Here is a 14804-nt window from a genome sequence, read left to right on the forward strand (position 1 = left end):
TACAGCCACTTCTACACCCACTTCCAAATCCCCCATGATGCATCACTCCCATCTATGGGCCACATTGCCTATTTTTTTCCCTAGCATGATGAACCCACGTCCCGCCCTACTCTGCCTCTGATTGGCTGGTCCAAGCTGCAGTCACTGATTTGATTGGTTCATGTAAAAAGTCAAGACAGCTGTGGCTCATGTCCCAGTCACACTGTTGCAGGTTCAATTCCCAAAGTGTCCCAAACCAGTGGATGGATGAATGAATGGGTGAATGTGAATAAGAGAGTAGAGCGCTTCAGGGACTGACGGGAGGCTGGAAACAGCTGGAAGTGAAATCTCTTAGCAGAGCAGGGCAGGGCAGGTTATTACCAGTAAAATATGACAATGAGCAAAGACATTGGACGGATTTCACTCGAGTCCTTCTCCTGGGACTCCTACTCTACCTCTTCAGACCACCCCTGAAGTCCGACTGACATTTGAAGTGAGGCGGCGTCGGTGCGGAGTGGACGGCTGACTGAGTCGGTTTGAATCTGGACGCCGTCGTCCTCGTACATCAACGTCCTTCACTCTGTCCTGGACAGACGCACCGGAGCCGCTCCTGCTCCCGTCTGCAGCCGCTCACGTCCATCTGCATCAGGAGACCAAAGGCGCCTGAAGCGCCGCTTCACGGTTAAACAGTCTCAGGCCTGAATTTATCTGTGAGTAAAGCAGCACCCGGAACCCGGAGGACAGGCTTCATCTGGAACAGGTTTCTCTCAGCACTCTGGACTCCAGACGGGAAGGATTCACTCAGCGCCTGCTCTCCGTCTGCTCATGCTGATGCACGAAGCACGTTCAGCCCCTCAAAGGAGGGTTTGGCAGGAATCAGGGGAGTTTAAACGAGGACGATCTGCTGGAAGGGAAGCTGTTTGTTTGTTTGTTTGTTTGTTTGTTTGTTTGTTTGTTTGTTTGTTTGTGTTGACCATGGAGTGACGGGACTGGAGGGACGAGGCCCAACAAGCCAAACATGACCTGATGGAGTTGGAAATCATCAAACATATCAAGCCTTACTATGGTAAATACATTGTCAGGTTGGAGGTTTGATTCCAAATATCCAGAAATGGGAAGGAGTCTTTGAGCAAGGCACTGAAGCAAACTGCTGCTCGTGGCATGACGGCCGCCTCCACTGGTGTGTGAGTGTGAACGAGTGAATGTGATTAGCAGTGTAAATCACTGAAGAGCTGCTGAAGCTCCGGAAAATCGACATGAGAAGCTGCGTTTAAACATTTTGGGAATCTGTTTCCATGACAACGGTGCCCAGAGATCCTGAAAACACAACTTTTTGAAAATGCTCATCTAAACAATGAAAATGCTGATCCTGGTCCCAGTCCAGGTCGTGATCCTTCTCCTGATCCTGGTCCTGGTGCGTTTTTGATGGTGTTTGTTTGACTGAGATGTAAAATATTGACGGTGTTGGACGTAATGAGGACCGATGGTCCGTAAGGAACTACGGAATGGAGAAAGATGATTTTGTGATGAGAATTTTGAAAGAGTTTCAAGAAAAACAGATGAAATTCACTGAAAATCGTTTCAATATGACTGAATCACAGAAAGTTTGCCAGACATGCAGGCTGGAGGGACAGTGGAAAAACACAAAATCACATTGTAAAGTTCCGAAACATTCAGACAATCATGAAGGTTTCACGAGGAATAGATGAGTGATGGCAGTCTAAACTTTAGGGATATGCGTATACGTATAAAAGAAGGTTCAAACTGCTGTTATTTGGTATTCTGGAGGATTTCATAGAGAGAAGAACCACCGCTACAGAGGAGGATTACTGGAATGCTGATTGGATTTTTACCACCAGAAACTGTCAGAAGATTTTCTCTAAGAAACTCTGAAGGTCCAACTGAGACTTCAGAAGCAGCCATGTCTGCTGATCCTTCTTTATCCATCCAGTGTTGAATTTAGATTTCTAAATGTTGGTCTTTTTTCTTCCCTCCCTCAAGTTCTTTTTACTCTTCTAAAGATCCTGAACGTCTCTGACAGTTTGGAGCTGAGACGCTGCCTGTTTCTCAGACGGGGAAGTTTTCCCTTCTCCATCGGCTCGGCTGCAGACCGCCGATCCGGCGACCGGGGTTAGAAACAGTTTTATCTCACAGTCCAGATGCTCACTCAGAAACGGATTATTCATACATGTTTGATTTGCCCAAGCAATGCATCATAATCTGATCAAATCCTTGCATCTTGCCTGTGGCCTTAATAAAGTTCATCATCACGCAGTTAAAGGACTGAATTGTGGGCATTTTCACCTTCCTCTGTTTTCACACTGGCTCCTCAAACTTCGGTAACTCCAGAGACACAAATCACCGGTAAACAACACGACCTCTAATTTCCATCCTTATCTACCAGATTCGGATTTGTTGCTCATCGATTTCTCATTACGTTTCATTAAATATTCATTTTAATTCCACAACACTCCTTCAGACAGCGGCCTAATTATAGCGCTCGATGAAAGCAGCCAGGCACGAGCATAATTATGAAATATGAGGAAGTTTCAAGGAGGAAAAGGAGTTCAAGATGAACTTTTTGCTTCCCTGAATAGAAACAATAAAGTCAAGCTCATCTCCTCTCACACTGAAAGTCCTTTTTTGTCTCATTAACTTCAGATTTAATGTGAGTTTCTAACAACAGAGCAGCAGGAGAGTCAGTGGAGTGACGGCGACGATGATCAATACTTTTCTTTGTATCAGGAGTTGAAGGAAAAGTTTGGACTGAATGAATCCTGACTGCAGACGTCACGATGACAGACCTGTGTGTTTTCTCACTCTGACTGAGTGTGTTCACACGTTCGCGTCTGCAGGAGTGAGAAAACAGGCTGTTTTCCCCCTGCAGTGTATTTTTATCCGCAGAGCATTTCAGAGTTTAGGTGAACAGAGCGAGGCAAATCCAGTCAAGTTAATGTTGGAGAAAATTTAAACCGACAAAGAGATCATCCAGTCAGAGGAACGCCAGGTAAAGTGTGTGTGTGTGTGTGTGTGTGTGTGTGTGTGTGTGTGTGTGTGTGTGTGTGTGTGTGTGCGTGCGCGTCTGTAAGGACAGTTTCTCCCTGATATGAAACTTTCAGGTTAAGACATTGGTCCTGTTTACACAACAGTATTATCAAGTGAAAAATTTTTAATTTGTGTTGCATGTCAGGAGTGTGTTCAACGGCACTCGAGATCACCGAAAGTGCATCGTTTTGAAAACACTCGGTCTTCTTGTTTCGGTCCCTTAAAGTCTCGGTCTTGGTATGCTCTGGTCTTGGTCTTGACTCGGTCTCAGCCCCTTAAAGGAGCCTTATCATGCTTTTTAAAACCTGCCAAAGTCATCTACAGTCAATTATCAGCTCTTATCACCCCGAGCACGACGGAGGACTCCTACATTACCAAGTGTTAGGAATTCTACATGAATTAGGTTTTCAACACCTAAATCCAAACAGCTCGACTTCACATTACCCCAGAACCGGCATAACAGCACGGCCATAACGAGCTAGACAATCTATAATCAAATCTATATTGTGTATATCTATAGTGCCTACATGCTGCTGCCTTTCGGAAGTTGCCGGTGAAGCAGCAGAAGTTTTCTAAAGTACGCTAAGATGTTGCGCATGTTCATGAATAGTTCCACCCATCTCCGTAGATCAGTGGTAAGCCGGTTGTTTGAGGAGGGAGGAGCGGGAAAGAGCTCAGACTGAATAATCACATAGATCAGTCAAATGTGCATGAATGAAGAGCAATGCCTACTGAACTGAAGTTTACATGAGCTAGTCACACACTAACAATGGTAAAAGATCATAAAATTCAATATTTTTTTATGACACAGCCCTTTTAACGTCTTGGTCTCGGGTTTGCTTGTCTTCAGTTTCATTTATAGTCATTAATATTAATTTGAAGGCTGCAGGTAAAGTCTTGCAATAAGTTAACGACACAAAGTCCACTCAAAATCTGATTTGATGGATGCATTCACTATTGTAAATTACAAACTGGCTTTTTTGTGCAAACTTTATTATTAAGACTGTATACAGAAAGTATTCAGTGTCACATCCTGAGGATAATTTGCAGAAGTTATTGAGTGATTGGACTGACAGAAAAGGGTTAAATCTGTCATGCTGTAGATGTAGAAGTCAGAGCTGGTGTGAAAACGTTCCCTTCATGCATCTCCGTCTTTGAGAAATCAATATTCACACATGCAGAAGTGATTTTTATTCCCCATCTCTCTGTCTCTGAGGAAGCCACAGTATGAAAGGCTTCTCACTCAGGAGCTGATTGGTGATGCTTTTTATGCCCCAAAAAAATGATTTAAATTCAGATTGTGTCACGTAATCCAGCAGGTTTTATGAGGCTAAAGGCAATCTTCCTCCGCAGACGATCAGCGTGTTGTTCAGGAAATAAACAGCTCATAATGAAAAAAGTTTCATGGCACTTTAATGACTTTCTTATTCTGATTCTGGTGTTTTTTTCTGATGAGAGGAATCCAGCCTATAAGCTACAGAACAAAATAAGAAGTCAAGACCGGATCCATTGTTACCTTCAAGAAAGGGTCTCATCACTAAATTTAAAGTCTAATTTTGAAAGGATAAAAAGTAAATTTCGCTGCACGTGCCTGTTCTGGGATCTGTGTCTGTTCTGCTTTCAGTCACTAAAGTTGCTTTTGAACGGGTGAGTCTGGAGCAGGTTGTTGTTGAGTCGCAGTGGTTTGGTGCTGCTGTTTCACAATGAGGAAATATTGTCAGGAAAACCAAGAGACACTCCAAAAATCCGTAAACCTGCAACACATGTAACCTGACGTGGTTGAAATGTACAGTAAAAGTATGGTTCTAAAATGAGTTTTAATTCTGCATCCACATGAACATTAAACTATCTTGAGCCAACCAAACAACCAATGTCCAAAGCCACTCTACCAAATAATAATAATAATTATTATTACATGGATGCTGCTGAAGCTACAGAAACCAGAGTGAGAATGGAAAAAGATTCAGCCTCAGCCTGCATGAGGAGGGTACAGCCGATTAAAAAAAGAAAACCAAACCCTCATTTCTGCAACATGGCACGGTTTCAGGGCTCGAGAGAAGCCAAACTTTCAGTTTGCATTTCTCACTTTATCCACTGAGGCTGTGAAATAACTCCATGTGCCTGAGGGCTGAAGTATTCCTTCAAAAACATGATCCTGTAATCCTTCAGATTAGCTCCAAATATGAACCTCCATGAAATACCATTCTGCTGGGGGAAAAAAAAAAGCCAAAGTAAAAACATATCCATTCATGTTAGAATAATCTTCTCAAATTAACAGAAGGTGCTGGAAAAAAATCCGCAGGAGCAGGAAAATCAACTGTTACATCCAGACATGGACGAATCAGTGTGACTGAAATGTTTTCACTAATCTTCATGATATATTTGACACATGTGACTCACATTCTGGACAGTAAGGTTATTACACTAATTTCCTGCCCTCTTTACCTAAATTTAATGATCGTCATTATTGAGGCTGCAGTTCGTGTCTCCGCTGTGACATGAGTAGCCAAACACACATCGAGGTCGTGTTTTTAAAGGTTTTCATTCAGTTTACCTTCATTTATACGCAGACTTACAATTTGTCTTTATGTTATAATAAAGTCACTCTCATCTTCATCTCACCCTCTTACGTGAGGATGAAAACTGACCATGAAATTCAGTGTGTACCCCCACAATAACACACACACACACACACACACACACACTCAGAGTCGGATATCACACGAGGGGTCGAGGCTTCGGCCAATTTAACCGTGAGTGGAGTTTTGTGGCTCTGCTCTTTAGCGGCGCTCTCCCTGCTGTCGCAGCAGAACTCCGACAGGCTGTAAACAAATGAGTAAGTGGAAAAGCAGAAGGAAGGTGCTGCGGAGAGGCTGAAAGGGAAGCAAACAGAGCAGATGATGGAGAGCGTAAGAGACACTCGGAGGCTGGCTGAGTGAAGGAGGGAGACAGTAATTACCTCTCTGACTAAGAGGCAGCATGCGGGAGAGAGGAGCCCTCGGTCTGAGTCACGCCGGGTGCTTCCAGCCCCTGATGTGACTCCTCCATGTTTTCTCGTGAAAAGGATGGACTTTGGTTCTTTTTGGGCTGTTTGTTTACACGAGGACGGCGTTACGAATCCATGAAGTTACAACCTTTCTGAAAGCTTGGGGACATTTATGACAGCATCATCTGCATATGCGGAGAACATTTCCTCCCTCCAGACACTGAGTGGACCTGAATCCTGGAGGGAGGACAGAGAAGAGGCTCGTACTGTTTCTGCACTCATGGTTGTATCACAAAGACCCAGTCCTGACTCGTCGTTTCAGTCTTGAACCATGTGCTACGATCTAAATGTCATCTGTCTTCTGAAATCAACACATGGAAACGCTGCTTGCTCCAGTCGATCATTTCCTGAAAACAGAGTCTGAGATGTGAGGTATTACTTAGGCCAGACAACTTATATGGATAACAATAGCTGATAGAATGTATAATTACATTTTGTTTGATCAATGTTTTCTTGGACAAGGTGGTTTTAAATGTGAGTGCATGAGGACTATTAAAAAGCTAAAGTGAGATATGCAACAAGGTTTGTTTTATGTTTCAACAAGAATTCAAACTAAGGCAAATAAAAGGTAAAAGAACAATGAAACAAAGAGAGAAATTATATTATTATCAAATTATACTATTTGATAAAAACACATAAGGAAAAAGGCGCCGTGCAATGCGATGTGAAGTCACATTCTGCTCTTATTTTTCTGTATTCATGCTGGATTCGAACGCAGTTCTGTCAATTTAGAACTATTTCAAGAGAATTGGAAGAAAAAAAGAGTTAACGTTTACCTTGACAGACAGAATGACAGGAAGAGAGAGAGGAAGAAAAAACAACGCAGATTCAACATTAAAGTGAAGGAACCGAGAAAAACAGAGCAGGAGCGAGAGAGAGAGAGAGAGATGTGAGAGAGAGAGAGAGAGAGAGATGTGAGAGAGGGGGGAGTGGAGGAGAGACACAGCAGGAGATCCCAGCAGAGCGTGGCAGAGGGAGAGAGAGAGGCAGCGTGAGGAGACGACGCTTTCAGCTCCTGATCGCCATCCGAGCACCGCTCAACTCTCTGGAAAGCTCCGAACCCCAGGAAGCCTGCGGAGAACACTCAGCCTCTCTTCTTCCCCTTCTGCATCTCTTATTGGAGTTTTCCTTTTTGGAAAGTAAGAAGACATGGAAATATTAGCAAGAAAGGACCAGGAGGTGTGCATGTGTGCCGCGTCCTGATGGGTCTGAAGAGTGACTGACGTTTTCCAGCGGGGGGAGGAGAAACCACGGGGATGGCTCACATTTCTGCGCTGTTTTATCTTCGGGTTTAAATGTCTCTGAATCAGACTTTATCAGCGTGAGCGTGTGAAGGAGACGGGAAAGTTAGTGAGACGCACGTCAGGATTGATCATGTTGATGATCCGTCTCTGTCAGCCGCCGCCGTCTCACTCTCACAGGTGCAGGGATGAGTTGATCCGACTCGGAGAGGATGCCGGAGGATTGTCTCACACACACACACACACACATACAGGCAGCGTCGGATCCACAGGTATGAAACCCAGAAAGCTTCACACCTTTCCTCAAATTCCCTGAAAGATCACTGAGCCCGGATCAGCGGGTCTGACAGCGAAACATCCTGCTGGGAAACTTCTTCAGATTAAACTTGGACTGAAACACTCCAGACTTCACATGGACGTCATGTTTTCACCATGAGAGGAGCTTTGAGGTGGAGAAACCTGGAACTGACGTCCCGCTCGCTCTTCAGATGGATTCTGGGGGATTTGTTTGAAGAGTCAGGAACGGGCCAACATTCGGTTTGAGGTTTTTTCGAGCGACTCTTTCTGTGATTTTTCATTTGTATGAGTTGGATTTTCGCTGGATGTTCGTTCACGGTCCTCTTGTGGGGAGATGATCTGTTGGTCTCCATCCAGCTCCAGGCTTGAGTTTCCCTCTGAGATGACGGAGTAAATAAGTGACGGCTCATTAGTCCGGTGATAAATGGTGCGGTATTTATGGTATTCACCTGGGCACGGCGAGCGAGTCGATGATGGCCAGAATTACCTCCCCCTCCGGCGGCGCTGACCCATTTTCCAGGCAGCCGTCCTGAGGCCGCATCGCGCCGACGCCATGAACCTGTCCGAGCTGATCTCCAAGACGGTGGGAGCCGTGGTCCCTCTGGAGCCCGAGCCCTGGGCTCCTCGGGGCTTCGCCAACGCCTCGACCCCGACGTGTCCCGGGGACGGCGGCGCCATCGACGCAGGGCTGGGGAACAGGACGCACCGCATCGGCGGCGAAGGAGCGTTCGCAGCTCCGTGTCCTCCAGAGCCGCTGGGGGACAAGAACTGGGCGGCGCTGCTGATCTTAGCCGTCATCGCCGTCACCGTGATGGGGAACATCCTGGTCATCCTGGCCGTGTCTCTGGAGAAGAAGCTGCAGAACGCCACAAACTATTTCCTGATGTCGCTGGCCGTGGCCGACATGCTGCTGGGCATTCTGGTCATGCCGGTGTCGATGGTGACGATTCTCTACGGTAAGAAAAGAGGGATACTCTGCATGAGCTGTTTGTTTGAATCCAGCCGGTACCGAGTTTCTTTCTCAGATAGAAAAATCATTTCTTGACCGAACAGACTGCTTCTGCCTGTGTGTCTCAGTCCTTAATCACACCACACCTCAAACATTTGTGTCAGCATGAACTACAGCTGTTATTCTCTACTTTGATTGAGCTTTGATGGAACCGAAGTTGTAAAAGCGTCATCAGAAAGTTTGCACAGCTCGGTGCTCTTAGTGGAGCTCAGATGAAGGCTGTGTTGTTTGCTGCTGTGTTTATTTGGAGTACAGCTTCAGTACAGAAACACCCTGGGAGGCACGTTGCATGCAGACTCATGGAGACGCCCACAGGACAAAGCCACAGCACGTGTTTCGCTTTCAAACTAGTTTCTCCAAACTCTGCAGATGCTCAGAACGTTCAGGAATATTAAGTAGTGATGAATTGTTGGCAGTTTACTCTCCTTAAAGACGTCCTTTGAGAAGACATTTTTCGGGGATGCATGGATTCTGGTGTCAGATATCGATCCGATACGGCAGTCCCAATACAACCGGACGGGTATTACGTGACGGCAGCGCAGCAGGAAGACAAGAGAGGATCAGCCAGGTCCCTGGTTTGGAAATTGTTTCATATCAATGAGAAAGACAGAATGGGTTCTGTAGGACAGGACAAACTGTCCTGCATAGTCCAGCGCTGCTTCTTCTTCTTCTTCAGTCAGTTTAATGGCAGCTGCCAGCAGCTTTACATTACTGCCACCTAGTGCACTGAACTGTGAACCACAGTTATTGATCCCCTTCCATCATGACTCCTTAAATCCTCTTGATCAGTCATGTGTCTCGTAAATACCTAAACAGATTACCTCTCTCATCAGTTAGTACGTTTTAAAGCAGTGCTTCTTCACCATTCTGGAAAACTGTCCTCTTTGATCATTTGTCCCTTGTCAGCTTCCATCGTTATGTGAATACTGGTCATTGAGCTATGAATCCGTCTGGAGTAGTCCTGGACCCCAGAAAACTCACAGGATCAATATGTTTTATTCCGGCACCAACAAGCCCTGAAATATCATTTTTTTGTTTGTTTTTTTTTATGTGGCCAGGGTCGCTCTGGACCTGATCCGGGACCAATACATTCTGCTGGCATCAAAACCGAAGCAGATCGGGAAGAATTCCCTGTTAAGAGACAAAACATATCAGTCCCTGTCCGCTCTGTCTGTGGAATGCTGTAGACAAACTGTAAACGATGTTCTGCCCAAATATCAAAAGTTGGTACAACAGAGACTCAGTCAGAGACATTCTGAGACGTTTTCGACCTCACATTGAAAGGCACTGTCTAACCCTCTACACAGAGTTCAGGTTAGGTTAACAGCTGGAAATCAAAGGCACTGGAGGCGTTTGTGGTCTCTGCAGTGAGTTTATTTCAGTTCCATAAGACACTGGCAAAAATCCACAAAGTTGGATGAAAGGTTCACAGGACTTTGGAACTGAAGGCTCGCCAGCGTTTTACACTCACTCAGACTCTACAAATACTGCAAATAAAACATCAATGGAAAAGTTAGCTAGTAGATGATCTGAGGTGTCAAACGCCTTTTAAACCCTCAATCACCCAGCATTCCCCTTTCAAGGTTTCTGTACGCACCGAGGCTGCAGCAGACTACAAAGATACTTTGGCTGTGCCTCTTCATCTGATGGGACTGCAGCTGTAGAGACGCTCCTCCTCGAGCGCTCGCTTCCAGGCCGTTCAGCTCGCAGCCTGTCGTTCTCCTGCAGTTTGCTCACCTCGTTCATTCACAACACAAATACAAACAGCAGGTAGCAAATTAGTGCACTGTGAGTCCTGTTCTGCTGACAGCTGTGAGTTCATTAGAGATTCATCTCCTGCGTGTGTGTGTGTGTGTGTGTGTGTGTGTGTGTGTGTGTGTGTGTGTGTGTGCAATAAGATCTGCATGCGTCTAAAGAGGCCTCTGCCTCTACTTTCTTTCTTTTTTTGGTGGTTTTTGCTATACTACAGAAAGCTGTTACCACAGGGTTTTGTTTGTTTTGTGTTTTTGCCCTCAGTTTAGACTAGTCGGCTCACTTGTCAGGTTGCATTTTGTCTAAACCAGGCGTGGGCAGCTAATCTTCCCAAGGGGCCACATGAATAACTCAGATTACTGTGAAGCCAGAGCTGAGTTCCGTTTTGCTCAATGAAAAAAATTCTTTCTTATCGGAAACAGATTTTGGGATGATTTTGCAGAGTTAATGTTGTTCTGCATCAGTCTCTCTTGGTGTTGCTGTCAGAGAACGTCAAAACACAATCATGGTTACTGGAGAAAAACATACAGGGATCCAAAATGTACACAGATGAACCAGCAGGGCTCAGGACCGACTGAGGGCTTGAATCCACATCGGGAGGCTGAGACGATGAGACACAGGTGGAAACGCTGCAGGGGAGACCCTCGAAACCAGACTCAACCTGAGAGGAGAGAAAGACTGTAAAGGACAGCAAACCAGATCTCTTCACCTCCACATAATGTCCTCACGCAGACACGGATTTATTCTCGTCCTCCAAAACTTTGTGGCCGCTCACACGTCCGACTTCCTGTGTGCTCCGTCTCCCCGTGCAGCGTTTGACAAAAATACATCCTGTGTGTTTATTTTTGGAAAGGGCGCAGCACTTCTTTAACGATCTGTTTACTCTCACAGACGCTGAATAAAGTGGCCTTGATCAACTCCGACGGCCGTTGGGTCGAATCGAAACACAGAAACTGTTGATAAAGCACACTTATTGTTATTTCTCCTCATATTTTTACAGAGTTTCTTTTACTTTTTCAGATTTTGTATATCTGAAAGAAACAGACAAAAAAAATGTTGTAACTGAACATTCAGGATTCACATTAATGAAAACACATGAACATGAGAACACTAACATGTGCAAGTTTTCTGGGAGAAGATGGTTTTTAATCTTAAAATTAGGAGGAAGATGTTCTATAATCTGGATTTTAGAGGAGGAAGATGTTCCATAATGTGCGTCGGTTCAGGATGAATCAGATGTTGCTGGTAAACAGTTTAGCTAACTGGTTCATTGAAGAGGACGGAACTGAAAATCTGACTGAAGCTTCAGCGTCTCCGTCGTCTTTGATCTTATGGTATTGATCATTTGCTCTCATGTTGTTCCTGACATCCCTCCCGTCTGACAGCCTCCGACTCGTCTCCTCTCGGCGCTCTGCAGTCAGGTTGCTGCTGATTACGCTCAGGAAGCTAACCGTTATTTCCTGCCCTCTGCCTCCTTCAGTCCGTTAATCTGTTTGTCGCTGTCCCTCCTCATGAACTCACATAACCTCTGTCAGGCACGGCGCTTCATTACCGCCCGCTCCCGTCGCAGCGCCTCTGTCTGCTCGCTAAATGTCACGAGCCGCTGCTCGCAGAAGGAGCTTTAAGCCCTAAGTCGCTAATTCATTAGCATGAAAAGGAGCGCGGGAAATTATTCAGAGGGACGACCGACCTGCGGTGCTTATTACTCGCCCTTCCCGCTCTTTAATGAGAAGACAAAAGAAGTCATTAGCTGCGCCGACACCAAACACAAACATGCACCGCACAATTATTCTCCCGTGTTGTTACACGGCCGAAGTGCTTCAGATTCATTTACCGATCCGAAGAGCGAACGCCGCGCGGCGTCGGGGCGCGAGGGCCGCGAGAGATCGCAGGAAGCCGCCACGAGCCGGGCTGTGGGAGGTGATGATTGGTGTCACAGGGAAGATCATGGGTGAAATCAAAAGACGAGGGTGGGAGAGACGACTAATGAGATGGCAGATTAGACCGCGCCGCCGAGCTCATCCAGAAATGGGATTATTAATGGGTTCATCCTGGAGGCGACGGAAACGTAAAGGAGGATTTTCTCAGTCTCCACTCTATCAAACATCTGCACAGCGGGTTAGTTCAGCTGAGGTCCAGTTCACACAGCAACACATTCAAGGGACAACAGGGAGCCTTCTCAGCGTTTTGGGGTCCGTTTCCATGACGACGGTGCTGGGAGCCACTGAAAAAAGGCTCCAAGGGTGGGACTTTATAAAAAACACACAATTTTCAGTGTTTCTGCTGTTTCCATGGAAACACAACAATGTCAAAACGTCAGTGTGTAAATGTGAAACTTTTCTCAAATGCTTCTTCACTCGAACCGTCGTGTAAGTGGGGCTTCACACTGCAAGGACTCACGCCCGAGCGGCTGCGTCAACATGTGCAGGGCTTTAACAAGGTCAGAATGAGACCAACAAACGTAGTCTTTGGCTTTAATGGGGTTTTTATTTTGTTATATTGTTTCGTTGGGGATTATGGGTACCTCAACAGAAACTGCTGGTTAGCCAGGACTGCTGTGTGTCTGCCCCAGGACACACACACAGCAGGGGGGAGGGTCAGGAAATCAGCCAAAGTTTGTCTAGTAGTCACTTCCTGATCCAACGTGCAATACCACGTTATACCACCGGATGGTGCTTTGAGCAATGTTACCTCTATCCTCATTTTATCATCAGACCAGAAGAAGAAAAAGAAGCAGATTTTAACACATGTAAGAATAAGGAACTCTTCTCCTGGTGAATTCTGGTAGGAATGACTCACTGCTGCCACCATGTGCACAAAAGAGGGAATTAATTAATTGAATAAGTCTGATTAAGTGAGGTCCACTATTGCATTGCATGCACAGTGCACATAAAGCTCCTTCTCAAAGAAATCCACTAATTTACTTGGTTCAGTTTTGAGTTTTCTGAGATGAAAATGATGTAATTATGGTCAATTTAACTCTTTTCAGCACATTTTATTTAGATGTGAGTGGACAATAATTTAAACATACATATTTAGACTATCTCGGCACTGAGACATTTATTTAGCAGTTCAAGTGATTAAAAGATAACAGAAATGAATCAATCATAACAATTATTTTCACTTTCAGAAAGCAATTCCTTCCAGCCTCCACCGATTCAGTCAAACTTTATTTTTACTGACCTTTCATGAAGGTTTGGACAGTTTGTCGTGCGTCACACAAGCCTAATTGATATTTCAGTGACAAACAACCTAAAAATAGCCTTGAGATTGTATCAGGGTATTAGCAAAAGGTTAACAGGCTGAGCAGAGACACACATCTCATCACCTTCAACACGCCACGTGTCAAACCTGCTGAAGTAACAAACCACCTGATGTATTGACGACAGAGACAAACAGCCGCATGGAGGGTGAGATGTCTTTACATGTCCTGTTCCTGTCCGGGTGAAGTGAGCCGGAGTCTTTTTCCACAGTGCTGACAAGTCGTCAGCGTCTCATTATCCATTCGCGCCGGCTGAAACATGTCGGCGCCGTCACTGTGAGCGCGTTGCCATCGATAGCTGGGTGACCAGCGGGCCTGTTCGCTCCCGGCCTCCACTCCGTCAGACGGTCTCACATCCGACGCTGAAAAGAGTTTCCCAGTCAAACCTGCAGAAACATATTCAGTCTGACTCCGGCTGGTTTATAAAGCGCCAATCAAAACACAATCATCTCTACAGGAGGCAGAGGAAGAAAAAAATAACTGACTCTTAACAGGAAGGAGCCTGCAGGAGGAGCAGACGGAGGTCCGGTTCACACGGCGCTTCCACTCAAATCCATTCTTCAGTTTAATTGTTGAAGAGTTTCACATCAACAGGTCAAAGAGCAACCGGTGGAGTTACCGAGTCAGGCCAGCAGTTGGTGCTGTTGGTTATTTTAGTAAAGAAAACACACACACACACACACACACACACACACACACACACACACACACACACACACTCATTCTCTCAAATATAAACTGGCTTGACTGAAAATGGAGCGTTAGGTTGGGTTCCCTGCTTGTTCTCTGTCAGCTGGTTTGTGTCGTTTTCCTTTGCGTAGCGTTGAAACCTCGATTAATCCTCTTTGGCTCTGCCTCACAAAAACCAATCCAAGCCAGCCTACCTGCTGAGCATGTGCAGAAGAACTATTTACTACAGCCGCGGAGCGCATGCGCTGAAGCAGTGTTTTGCTCCAGAACTCATGTTATTCTAAAATGTGGCGTTTTCCCAGCGCTTCCAAAAAGTTCCACTTTAAGAGCTGTTTCCAGAAAGTTGCCTTGACATCTCTTTTTCTTCAGGCTTTCAGGGTTTTGCTCTTCTGAGTCACTGTTATTTTAGCCACTGAAGAGTTGCAGGAATACTCAGCATCAGACGCATGTACAATGTCCGAACGCTGACGCGTGTCGGAGAGC

General features: G+C 45.6%; 1 protein-coding gene across 1 annotated transcript in view; it reads left to right on the forward strand.

Annotated features, from left to right (window-relative positions):
- The first annotated feature begins 7055 nt into the window (after window positions 1-7055).
- Window positions 7056-14804, forward strand: part of htr2aa (5-hydroxytryptamine (serotonin) receptor 2A, genome duplicate a) — a 43201-nt gene continuing 35452 nt past the window's right edge. Inside the window, exon 1 of the mRNA XM_030112664.1 lies at window positions 7056-8564. Coding sequence (XP_029968524.1) covers window positions 8162-8564 — 403 coding nt within the window. The 5' untranslated portion in view covers window positions 7056-8161. The remainder of the gene's footprint in view (window positions 8565-14804) is intronic.

This window comes from Salarias fasciatus, chromosome 16 (assembly GCF_902148845.1).
Source record: "Salarias fasciatus chromosome 16, fSalaFa1.1, whole genome shotgun sequence".
NCBI lineage: Eukaryota > Metazoa > Chordata > Actinopteri > Blenniiformes > Blenniidae > Salarias > Salarias fasciatus.